The sequence below is a fragment of the Talpa occidentalis genome, unplaced genomic scaffold, assembly GCF_014898055.3.
Source record: "Talpa occidentalis isolate TD23 unplaced genomic scaffold, MPIMG_talOcc4v2.1 talOcc4.12, whole genome shotgun sequence".
Lineage (NCBI taxonomy): Eukaryota > Metazoa > Chordata > Mammalia > Eulipotyphla > Talpidae > Talpa > Talpa occidentalis.
In genome coordinates this window covers 23,416,104-23,429,783 of record NW_023601212.1, presented here as the reverse complement: position 1 = coordinate 23,429,783, position 13,680 = coordinate 23,416,104, and the positions used below count along the sequence as shown (strand labels likewise).

Genomic DNA, 13,680 nt, shown 5'->3' with positions numbered 1-13,680 from the left:
ATTGAGTCTGTGTTTACAATCATTGTCAATGAATTAGCCTTGGTTCCTTTGGGATTTAATCTTCTCTGTAAGTTCAGTTCACACTAAGAGTTTCCAATCCTCTGTGCAGGGAGCGAGTAGCCTCCTATGTTCCCAGTTATCCTCTGGAGATCATGCTCAATCAGGAAGGACAGAGTCACTATCATTTCCACTATTTTACATTTTATGTGTGTGATCTAGTATATGTCCCAGCATTCATACATATTTGATGTTTTCTGCATTTATAGAGAAATAGAACAGAGAAATGTTGAGAATAGAATCTATAATCAGAATGAGGGAACTCGAATTCAAATTCTTCCACTTACTATATGTGTGTATCTTGAAAAAATTTTGTATTTACTGTTCCTTTTTGCCTCATCTAATTTATGCATGTAATATTATCTCCTAATCCCAAACATTGCTCTGAGGATTAAATAGTAGAACCATGGAGATCTGTGGGGCACATGGTAAGTGCTTAGTAAGCAATAGGTTATCCTTGTCTGTGCCTATAGAATGGATGTTTCCCTAGCTACACAACTCTATGCCCAGCTGCTTACTAGACATTCCCTCCAAATGGAATTCAGCATCTCCTATAGTCCCAAAATAGTTCGTCTCATCTTTTTTTTTTTAAATTAATAGCACCACCTCTTCACTTTTCTGATCTGGAAACTCATTGTCATCTGGGTTATTTTGTTCATGCTATCTATTAGTCTCTGAACATCCATGTTTATAGGTTTTTTTTATCATTTAAATTTCTTTATATTATACATCATTGTCCATTTTTATACAATATTTGCTTTCTTCTCTGAGGTGTCGTCCCCATATAATTCCCACCACCAATTCACCCATGCACTATAACCATAGACCCTTGTGCACTTCCCTCCCCTATTTTGATCACTGTCCCACCACCTTCCCTGCAGAATTTTTCTGATTTATAGTAGCCTGTTAAGTTTGTTTTTAAATTTTTTTATTATTATTTTCCACTCCCATAGTTTACCTCTATATTCCTCCTATAAGTAAAACCATCCAATATTTTTTTTCCTTCTGACTTATTTCAGTGAGCATAATCCTTTCCAGCTACATCCATGTTGCTGTGGAATGGCATGAGTTATTCTTTTTTGATTGCTGAGTGGAACTCCATTGTATATATATATACACCACATCTTCTTGATCCGTCTTCTATTTTTAGGCATTTGGGTTGCACCATATCTTACCTATTGTAAATAGCGCTGCATTATACACAGGGGTGCAGGTATCCTTTGGAATTAATGTTTTTGTGTTCCAAGTTTGTTTGTTTTTAGCTCCTTAAAATGCCTGCTCTCTCACCCTTCCTTGTCATTATACTGCCCTGGATAAAGCTCTTTGACATGAAGTATATAATACTGTCATGGTTTCCAAACTTGTCTGCCAACACTCATTATGTTAGTTTTCTCTTCATTGATGTGTAATATGAAATCATAAACTTAAAAAAAAAAAAAACACCTTTTATCAGTCTTGTTCTATGACCCAGAAGTCTGGTGTAGAAAGTAAGGCTGGATTCGATGTCCAGGCTGAAGTCAGGGTGAGCAGGACTCTTTCCTTCTGGAGTTTGAAGAATCTGTCTGCAGGTTCCGTCATGTAGTTGGCTAAATTCAGGGCCTTGCAGTTACAGCTCTGAGATGTGCTTGCTGTCAGCTTAGGGTCACTGTCAGCTTCTAGAGGAGGCTGTACTTTTCATGTGTCCTCCTGTCTTCAGTCCACCACATTCAATTTTTTTTTGTCTTTGCATTTCTCCTTTTTTCTACTACCTTGAGGAAAAAGGAAACTCTGTTTTAAAATGTGCATGTGATTGATTAGACCTGCCTTCATAATCTTCCTAATTTAAGATCCACTGCATCAATGATACAACAAAATCACTATAGTGATACCTCATTATATTTACTAATTGTACTCACACAGTTACACAAAAGACTATTGGGGAGTCTAAATTTTTAGAATTTTTCTTATATCTATCTGGAGACCTATTTTTAAACACAATTTGATGTAGAATTATCTCATAATGCAATATTCCTATGTCAAAAACCCCTCAATTTCTCTCACCGCAAACTGCTCAGCCTGTCATATAAAGCCGACACTGTGTCCTCAGCCTTACCTCCATGTCTCCACTCTGTGAATTTCACTCTAGTGATATGAAGAATGTGAATTTCTACTTACACATTCTATGATCATAGTTGCGTGTATTTTATTTGCCTGAAATGCCTGCTCCCTTATTCTTCACTTGGGTACCACCAACTCATTCTCCAGGATTCAGTTTGTCATCATCATTTGTCATAGAACCTTACTCTGACCTCCTCCCTCCCCCAGTGCCTGCACCCACACCCTGCAGCCTTCTCCATCTGCTGCAGAGCAGTCTAGTGTGTGTTCCATTGGCAGAGGTCTTCATTCCCTTACACTGTACCCTCTAAGGGGCAAGGATTCAGTGTTATTTTTTTTAATTGTTATGGTTAATGGACTTTTCTATTTTATCTTTAAGTCCATATTGTACAGTTACAACCTAATATTTCAGGAGTAGTCCTCATCAGTTACCTTTGAGTTTGGGAAGTGAGGATTTGGACAATTTACCTTCCTCTATCATAAATATACTTCTTTATCTCTTCATCCTCTCAATATAGCTTAGTTTTTGTGCATTAATATTCAGAGTTGAGATGATATGAGCATAGCAATGCTCTGCCCATCTAAGTAGTAAGCTATGTGGTTTACTTTTCCTGCAGAAGCTTTGTTCTAATGATTAAATAAAGTGGTCTTGAGTTTTTGGTTCCATTTCCAGTCTCATTATTTTAGTTCATCTCAGTCTACCCTGAACCAGTTATTTAAATCATCTTTCAATACTTATAATACTATTATGTCCTCAAAAAAATATATATAGTTAAAATGTAATGAAAGTTTTCATACTATACATGGAAAATCTAAAATATATTTTTCAAAATAAGATACATCTAAAAAGTAATGAACTTGGAATCAAAACCCTCCATGTTGTAACTCTGCCATCTCAACTGTTGCACTTTTGTGTCAAGTTTGATAAAAAGGTAATTGATAGTAGTGACAATACTAAGTTCTTTTAATAATCACAACTATCTGAGACAATTGATCTGTTTTAAATATGAAGAAACCAAGATGAAGTAAAAGGAGTTTTCTAGAGTCACAAGTAATGGCAAAGTCAGATTCAAACACAGATCTTTATTGATATAAAATGAATTCCTCCTACAGTTCTATGTAGGACAAAGGGTGTTTGTACTATACAAGATACAGAAGTGATGTGTATGTACTAACCACATTTTCATTTTAATAACTTTTTACTTTAAGCGATACTAACTTGACTCAAAATTAGTTCATTTCCTGGGAAGTACATGGATGCATTTGGCTTCAGGATTGTGTGCATTTTAGGGACTTAGCTATAATGTCTCTTTCAACTTCTTGTATGCTCTTATTTCTATAATACATGGTTTTCTTTCCAGATTTTTTCTTCTGTAGACAAGGAAACCCTATTATCACAAGTATGTTTCTTGTCTTTATTACCCTGACTAGCAATGAAAAGATCACTCTTCTGCTTGACTCTTTTATATTTCAAAATGTTCTTTAAGAGTTGGGTTATACCTCAAGAGGAAAATGGGTTACCATGAATTCACATGAAGAGGACTATGTTGTTCTTGGGGTTTCCATGGTCCTTCTCATATATGTTAATTCCATGAGAGGGAGAAATAGAGAATGGGAATGAATGAATGGCTTTCATCAGTTGGCTACCTATTTTGTAGCTTCCAGTTGATAATGTGTGTCAGGTACCACTTTATCACCCTTCACATAAGAGCACCCTAGAAGTATTTTGGGCTTTTGAAGTCTAAAATAAGGAGGGGAAATGAAGTGAAAAAGGAAAATATGCAGTGTCTGCTGCTTAATGCCAAATCTTTTAATTTTAGCCTTTTGTTGAAAGAGAGATGCATCTTTAAAAATGTGATCGACACCAAGAACATGAACTCACACTAGACTATATAACTCTGGGTGAGATTAGGTTATTGTTTTTAGTGGATACTGGGGAGATCAAATCTGGGGAAGAATCTCACTTATTGCTTGTTAGCCTATATTTTTACTTTCTCTTATAATATTTATTTTTATTTTTATACCATAAAACACAAATTTTATTTTTGACCTCTCTGATTGATAGTCTATTTTTTCTTTACTCCATGCACAGCACCCTTAAAAACCTATTTTTCTTAATCTCTTGAGCCATAAAATGCCAGTCAAATTGTATATCCTTCTCATTTCTCTTCTGTTTGTCTTGCTGTGATCTTGCAACACTTTAGTAGGAACATACCCTTTGAGAGCAAATTTGATCAATCCTGTCTCTTCCTCACAGCTCTTTTCTACCTGCCCTTGCTTATTGCAAAATGTCAAGCAGAGTAGGAATGAACAGAGATTGTTTTCTGAATTTGAGTTTTTTTCTTTCTCGATTGACATCTCTTTTGAAGTTTGTGCATATTTTTGTCTTTGGGTTGTGCTGTACTGTCTTCACGGAATTTTATTTGATTATCCCATTTTTTGGCTGCTTCCAGTTATATTGGGAGATGAAGTCAGCTGCTATCTTTGGCTTTCTGGATGTCCTATTGATTTGGTGATAGTTCACTTCTCAGTGAACTAAAAACTTTTGTTAAAAGTACACTATCACTTAAATTTGTATTGTTTCAGAAAAAGTAAATATCCAAAATATTATTGTGATATGCTGGGCTAATCCATTCAAGCCAACTACTTAGGAAATAATAAGTCATAATAGAAATAAAGATCTTTGTTATGTTAACTGAAGAGTTGAAAGAATATAAAGACTGAGAGGTCTAAAAGAGTATATGACATGTCCTATATCTATTAAGCAAATTGAATAAAAAAGTAATTCTTCAGACACACACACTTATCTGCAGTCTCCAATGAATTGATTGGTTAATTCTATAAAACATGTAATAAGGAAATATTAAATTATGCAAATCCTTTGAGAAACTAGAGAAAACTCCACATTTTTTATGAGGATATCATAACTCACATAATCAGATGATGCAAAAAAATTACAATAAATATCAATATTCCTCATAAGCATACATGCACAGATTACTTACAGAATGTTAACTAGTCTTGTATAGTGTCCTATAAAAAGGACAAGGCTTTATGATTCCACAGGGAAGTAAATTTGGTTTCAGATCTGTAAATTATTCTATAGAATTTATATTAACAGAATAAAGGAGGCAATAATAGGATATGCTAAGTAGTTGCTGAAAAAGCAATTTCATCACAAAAATCTGCTTATCACAAATATCTCAGCAAAATAGGGACAGAAGAGAACTCTCTTAATTTAGCAAAAGAAATAATGAATGCCATCATTGTTTATGATGTATTCTCATGTACTGTAAATAGTTTTTAAATTGTTTTAATAAAACAACCATTAGTACTTATCTAACTTAATTCATAACTATAACCATTTGTAGGGAAGAGAAGATGTGCATGTGTACAGTTAGGGGGTCGTGGTGAAAAGATCAAAGTCTTATATCTAAAGGAATGCACATTGAGATACCATTAAAGACATCTAAACATGAAATCAAGAGACTCTTAACAAATCAGCAAAATTGAGAGGAAGGTCAGACCCAGACTTACCAAGAGATAGGTTTTGTGGGAGTTTCAGACTAGGAGCATAAGTGGAGGGAGAAGTTGCATTTAGTTTGTGAATGTCTTGGCTGGCTGGTGGTGCAAATATGCAGAGACCTGACCGCAGAACAGTGCTGGGCATCATAAACAATGTTAAATGTGATTTGGGACACTTACGCTTGAGGCACATAAGCGGTCATAAAATAGCGTTTTCAGGGAGGTATTTAGGGTTGAATAACATACATGATTCTATGTCTATGCAGTCTACAAGCCATGATACCCTAGTGACAAAGAGCACACTCACACAAACACAATGAGATCTTGGTTTCTGAATAAAATTCTCTAATACTGGATTTTCTCTCTCAGAGACAGGAACACTCAGTGGATGAATGTTCTCTTTTCTTTTTCCTTTATTCTTTTTCTCCACATGCTCCCCAGAATTTTTGTCTTTTTGATATAGGGATGAGGAACTATCACATTGTGGTTTTGATTTGCATTTCTCTTAAAACAAGTGACGTTCATGATGCTTTAACCATCTTTGGAGACATGTGAATTTATGTCATTTGTCATTTTTTGGATGGGTTTTATTTTTTTTGCTGTTGAATAAGTACTTTTTATAATTAGAAAATTAGTCCCCTGTGGGATGTGTGATGTGTAAATATCTTTGATGAAATGACTGTGGAAACATAAGCAATTATCCAGGTTGGAGTTAAAGGTTTTATGGTCCATCTCTCTACTACAGAGATCTGTGGGTAAGGGTGTCATTTCTACCATTTCAGGCTTTTTTCAAATAATCCTCCATGTTTTCATCTTCCTTCTCATATTTCCTATTGTTTCTCCTCACTTTACTCCTGAGAAACAAAGTGATAATGTGGAAAGACAAAAGCTGGAATTAAATCAGTTGACTACAAACCTGGGCTTACCTGAGTGACTTTGAACCAAATCTCTGAATTTGTTCCTTCCTTAAAACAGGGCTCTTAAGGTTTGCATGACAACATTTAAAATGTGACACCACATGGTGTGAACGTAGCAAATGTTCAATCTGTCTTCACCAAAGTGAGAGTAGAAATTGAAATCATACATTTCATCAGTTTCTACCCATTCTAATTTTATTTCTCGAATATAAGAAGAAAGGCTTCCAACCATACAAAGGGAGAATGATTTTGTACATGTGAGCGAGAAGCCTCAGGTGGAATTAGACACTTTCTTTGAAACCAAGGTGTGAATTTTATCTGATTCACTTATGGATTATTTTTAAAATTTTGAAGTTATTAGGGAAAAAATGCTGATCAGCAGTCATGAAATAGCAACCTTCTGTCCTTCTGTTACAAACCATTTGACTAAATCTGTAAAACATAGCCATCTTTTGCAAGAAATATTTGTAATTTTCATCGATGTATATGGAGAATGTGGAAATGTTGGAGGCCTCACTCAACTATAGACCATTGGGAATAAAAAAAGAAATTCTTGTCAAGGCATTTTCTCTAGGTCATTTCTGAAATAGGGAATTCAGTATAGAAAATACAGACTCTGAATTCTAGCAAAAATTTAACTTGATCATTTAAACCCTATTGTAATTCAATATCAAATCCTAAATGGTTTTAAAACATGAAGGGTCATATTTAATTATTTTTAGGGAAGAAAAAGAAAGGTATTACTATGAGAGTTTTCCACTATCATGTTTCATGATGTTTAAAAGTACTTGGAAAGAAGCAAAATGGGAGACATTCTAAAAGGGAGTCTCTCGAGCATGCTGTTAAAAAAAAAGGCAAGGATCAATGAATAAGCATGGGATGAAAAAATCATGAGATTCAGTAATGTCAATGCTTTTTGCAATGACTTGCTAAATGAAAAAAAAAAAACATTTAAAGCAAAAAAAAAAATGTTCTGAAGAAAACTCTGGGAAACAATACTAATACATATAGGTGCAAAGTTCAGCCTCTAACAGCCAGCAACATTGGTTCTATTTAATTTGCAATTCTCTTTAGAGTTTTCTTTAAAGCAAGTTTGACATCCTTGTTCCTTAGACTATAGATGAGAGGATTTAACATGGGTACTATGTTGGTATAAAATACTGAGAAGAACCTCCCCTGGCCCAAGGAACCATCAGAAGAGGTCTTGAGATGTGTGAACATGCCAGCACCATAGAAAATGGCAACAGTCATGATATGGGAACTACAGGTGCTGAAGGCTTTGGACCAGCCCTGAGAGGAAGACATGTGGAGGATATTGGAGAGAATCAGTGCATAAGAAATGAAAATAATGAAGCTGGATGTTATCACAACTGCGCTCACAAGAATGGAATCTACCAGCTCATTAACATAAGTGCTGCTGCAGGAGAGCTGCTGGAGGGGGAAGATGTCACACATGTAATGGTTGATGACGTTGTCATCGCAAAAGGACAGCCTGAGCATGTCCCCCGTGTGGACCATGCCACCAGTAAACCCCATCACGTATGACCCAATCATCAGCAGAGCACAGACCTGAGGCGACATGGTGACTGTGTACATCAGGGGCTTGCAGATGGCCACATAGCGGTCATAGGCCATGGCTGTCAGGACATAACACTCAGAGTGGACAAAGAAACAGAAAAAGAACAGCTGAGTCATGCATTCTTCAAAGGAGATGATGTTCTTCTCTACCACAAAGCTCATCAGCATTTTAGGGGTAATGATGAAAGCGTGGCACAGGTCTATGAAGGACAGGTTGAGGATGAAAAAGTACATGGGTGTGTGAAGGTGGGAGTTGAGGCATATTAGATTAATGAGGCTAAAATTCCCTAGCACAGTGACCACATAGTTGAATAAGAAGAGGAGGAAGAAGGGCAGTTGGAGTTGAGGTTGGTCTGTAATTCCTACCAGGATGAACTCAGTTACTGAAGAGCCATTTTCCATGGCCATCATCTGCGGTGGTGCGATCTGTGAGGAGATGGGATAAGAATTAGGACAGGACTCAGATCCTTTGTTTTAAGAGTGAGGACTTGTTCTAGTGGCGCTGCAGTGGGGTAGTGGGGTGGCACTCTGGAAGAAGGCCAGAGCAAGGATTCCCCATCTTAACCTATTCATCTGTCCTTTCCTTTCATGTTTTCAGATCTCAGCTCTGTCTCCTCACTTCCCCATGATGACACAATCAGGATGCAGTCTTTAGTGTCTATTAGTAGGTCCCCCAGAGTGATGTCCATAACACATTTCATAGTGAAGGAGATAGTATCTTGAAGAGATGAAATCAGCTGCAGAGGTGCTACAGGTGGTTAGCAAAGGAGCCAAGAGTTGTTCTTGGAAACATTTCCAATGTCATTTCCTGATGCTCTTACACAGTGAAGCTACTATGACACCTCTGTGTCCAGTGCTCAGCCCTTCCCACCCTCCAGACTTCAGCACCTGGTTTTTCAAAGTGCTGGGGATATCCACAATTGTATTGTAATTTTTTCCCTTCCTTTCATGTAATCTTACCTCAGAGTCTCTGTGAGTAGTTTAGGAAGGGCAGGTGCCTTTCCACGCCTTTGCACTGTGGTAATCCTGAGAATGAGAACATCAGAACAGAAATGACTCAGCTTCCCAATTTCCTTCTGTTTGGAGACCTCACTTGCCAGACCTTCCTATTCTTTTCTCTTCAGCCCTGGAGGAGAAACAGGCTTGGGTTAAGGATAAGCTAACTCCCCATTTGTTTGTGGATTTACATATGACTTCAGGACAAGGCAAATGCCTGGGCTTTATGTCTCCAAACCATCTACTGGCACATCGTGAGTTTTTCCCAATTCTCTGTGGAGCGAGCAACTATTTTGCAAGCTCAGAAAATCAACGTCATTTAGCTTGAAAGTGTGGTGCAGTTCTTGAGGGAAGAAATTATTGAGCCTGTGTTAACATCCTTTGTCAATGAGTTAACATTTATTCCTTTGGGACCCAATTCTCCCCGCATTGGGGAATATTCTCCCCATATTGGGTCCCATTAAGAATTATGAAACCTCATTGCATGGAGGAAATAGCCACCTGTGTTCTTGGGAGTCCTCTAATGCTCTCACTCGGTTCTTACTCTTCAAAGTGGAGTGTTGGGGGATGGTGTCACTTGCTATTTCTAATACCATTTTACATTTTATAGGGTTGATGTAACATATGTCCTAGCATTCATCTTATCTCTTAATGTTAAGAGAATGGGTTCTGAAGTCAAATTGTGGGTGTGTGAGTTTACATTCTTCCCTTTTGTGTGCTATTTGTTGAGGCCTCTTAGGAGCCTCTTTTACAAGGAATTCCACTTAGGAGGGCTCCATCCCCATGAGTAAAGTGCCTCTCCAAAGCCCCATCATCTGTTAGGATTGTTTTGTTTGAATGATACAATAAATTTATGTTTAAATAGTAACTAATAAAATATAATAAATAACATCAAAAATAAATATCAGACGCAACTTTGGGATATAATTTCTTTCTGGAGATGGACTTTGCCAGTGTGGAGAGGGGCTGTTCAGCTCCTCTTGAAGAAAACCAACTGTGGGAAGCGTTGTTGATTGAAAATCTACTCCTTTGAATCCACGTTAGTTTCAGTCTGCTTTTATTCTGCACTTACTCTCCAGTCTATGCTGGGCATGGTCTATCACACGCCCAGTCACTTTCTGTGTTACATGGGTCTCTTGTGACAGGCAGTCTTTTTGCTTAGGGACTTCCTATCAAAACGGCAGAGACATGTTCGAACTGCAATGTGATCTGATTCTCCTACACAATTCTTGACTGTTGGTCTGACTCTCTCTTTGTCTCTCATCAGACTTTGTTCCTCTCTTGAAGGCCTTTGTCACTGACTCCCTGTTCCTCTCCCTTTATCCTTCATAGACACTGACCACAGTAAAGTTCTTGCAAGTCTAATCATTTCTAATCATCTGGCTTCTTGGGGAAGCTTAAAAAACACAACTGTGACACACTGAATTTAAAACTTGGTATGAAGTTTTGATAATTAAGAAAGCTTGGTTTTGTAAATCATTGAAGAGAATAAAAGATTCAGAAATAGATCTTCACTTACATAGTCAATAGATTATTTTTTAACCAAACAGTAAATCCATGAGAAAAGTAAAATCTTTTATGGAATTGATACTGGAAATCTACCAATGTTTTGAAAATTGCATGTATTCAATCTGTTTAAAGTTTGCTAGAAAGAATAGCTTTTTAAAAAATTAATGTGTTTTAATAATGAGTTGTGATTTTTATATATGGAGTTATTTAAATGCATGTTTATAATTTTAGGGAGTTGGAAAGATACAAATATAAATTTTAAGCAAAATTCACATTATGTTTTTGTTTAAAGATTGCTGAGTCACCAGCACAACCTGGTGGCTATTTAGTGAACTTCTTCATTCAGTGTTTTAAAGTTGCTTGTGAGTTTTGTCTCCATCCTCCGTCCTCTCCATGGGGTCTCTCTCTCTTTTTCTCTCTGTATTTAAAAAATCACATTAACATTTTCATAATTATCATAATTTAAATTAAACCACATTTTTTGGTAATTTTTATTTTTATCCAATTATTTCTAAAGGATTGTATTCTTTCTTTGGCCTCAGAAGGTGAGGACTTGATACCTCTGTAATGGAGAATATATGGCTTTCTGTTTTTTTATAATTGAGGTAACATTGGTTTATAACACTGTAAATGGTTTAGGGGGATAAGTTCACACCTCTTTAGGTGTATGTCACCATAGCATACCTACCCATAAAGCACCCTTATCCCTTTACCTCACAAAATTGGGCACCCTCCCCCTTATCCCTACTCCCACTCTCTCTCTACTTCTAGTAGCTTCAGTTCTGATTGAAATTATGTTGCTGTCACCTTAAAATAAACTATCATATCTAGGACCAAGGAACTGCAGTTACGAACAGAAAGCAGTTAGATGGCTTTGTAAGTTCTTATAGATCAATAAGTACTTTAAATATAAATGACTTAATTTCTCTAACCAAAAGGCAAAGACTAGGTAACCGGATAAAAATAACAAACAAGACCCAACTATATGTTCCATACAAGATACTTATTTCAGCTTTAATGACACATTTAAAGTAACGGGTTAGAAAAAGATAATGAGAAAAAGATATTTTGTGCAAGTGGAAACAAAATGGACCAGGGATAGCTATGTTTAATTAGACAAAAATAGACAAACTCAAGTAGCTGTAGTGAGAGACAGACTAATGACATTGTGATGATAATATAATGATGAATAGATGGTATTACACTAGATACCATAGTAATACAAATATTCATAAGAGACTACTGTGAATAATTGTATTCCCATAAATTGAATAACCTAAAAGAACTGGAAAGATTTATATATATATATATATATATTTATATATATATATATCTTATATCTTAGTAGGTTGTGTAAGATTCTTGGATATGTAACAATCTTTCCATTTCTTATACAACATACTAAGAGTGAATCATGAAGAAATACAACATCTGAACATATCAATGATCCAAAACCTTGCAACAAAGAAAAGCCCAGGACCACATGGTTTCATTGGTGAAAAAAATTTTACCAAGTATTTTTGAGGAATTAATGCCAACTTGTTTTAAGTTTCTCTAAAAATTGAAGAGCTGGAACATTCTAGGTCAGAAGTACTTTTACACTGATGTCAGTTAAGGACACTACCAAAAAGGAAAAGTTCAGGGCAGTATATCTGAGAAAGATGAAAATGTCCTCAACAAAATTGTATCAAACTAAAATGAACAATAAATTAAAAGGATCATTTAGCATAATCAAGGGGATTTACCCACAGGATATAAAGATGCTTCCATAAACACCAAGCAATAAATGTGATCTGCCAGATTACTAAAAGTAAAGGTAAAAATTATGGAATCATCTCAATAGATGAGAAAAATTTCAATAACTTTCGTGATTAAAAGCAGGATGGGGGTACTGCAAAAGGATCATGAAGGGAACTTGTAAGGGTGATGGAAATGTTCTTGATCATGATCATGGCTGTGGTTACATGACTGCATTAGTGTTTGGAAGCCACTGAACTGCACTCGTAAAATGGGTGCACTATATTGTATGCTAATGAATTAAAATGAATTAAAAAAGAGAAAATTACAAGAAGACTCAGTCTCAATTATTATCTTCTAGGTACTGACCCTGAAACATTTTCTGTAAGTTAACCAGACTTAGTTCTGTTAAGAAATTAATTTTTTAATGATTACAGAAGGTTGAATAAATTTGGATTGTGGGCCTCCCCAGTGGCGCAGTGATTGAGCGCTGGGTTTCGAAGCTGCCCGCAGTCTCTGCAGCACCAGTTCAATCCCCGGTCGCAGGGGAGGGTCCCACATGGCACACAGATCTCTCCTGCCGCCCTCTGTTCCCCTCAGCAGTGTACTTCATCAGTCTGCCTGTTCTGCTCTCCACTCTGGCTCTGGTAGATTCTCTCACCCTCCCGCACTTCTGACTGTACCCAGTGCTTGTATAAATAAATAAATCTTAAAAAAAAAAAAGAATAAATTTGGATTGAAAACGTAGAATACTACTCAGTAATAAAAGGACTGGATCATTGATACATACAACCACTAGTATGGAATTAATTGAGGATAACATGCTTAGTGAAATAAGCCAGTTTCAGAGTAGTTATATAGTGTGGGATTTCATTTGTTATTTTCCACATGGTTACTGGAAGACAGATATGGTGGGACAGGATGGATATAAATACAAAGTTGTAGTATAAGGGAGTTATTTTATGGTAGTTTAGAGTTCTGCATCTTAATTGTGGGGGGTTTACCAAAATCTACACAAGGATCCAAATTATATGCATCTACACACACACACAAATGACTCAAACACATAGTGCATGTAAAATTGCTGAAAGCTGAGTAGTTATATCTATAGTCTGATAATCTAGTTAATATCATTGTCCAAATACCAATTTCTGGTTTTGCTACTATATTACTGTTGTTGAAAATGTCAATATAGCAGGAAATGGGTGGATTTCAAGGGGTGATTTTTTGTAATTTCCAGTGCAAATTAACAAATTTAGATCCCTCC

The 13,680-nt window shown here is 36.3% G+C and overlaps 2 protein-coding genes across 2 annotated transcripts in view; one reads left to right on the top strand and one right to left on the bottom strand.

Annotated features, from left to right (window-relative positions):
• Positions 1-13,680, top strand: part of LOC119242111 (olfactory receptor 151-like) — a 368,040-nt gene that overhangs the window by 139,345 nt on the left and 215,015 nt on the right. The window lies entirely within an intron of this gene.
• LOC119239937 (olfactory receptor 143-like) lies at positions 7,647-8,582 on the bottom strand. The gene has a single exon (XM_037504327.1). The coding sequence runs from the start codon at positions 8,580-8,582 to the stop codon at positions 7,647-7,649; it is 936 nt and encodes a 311-aa protein (XP_037360224.1).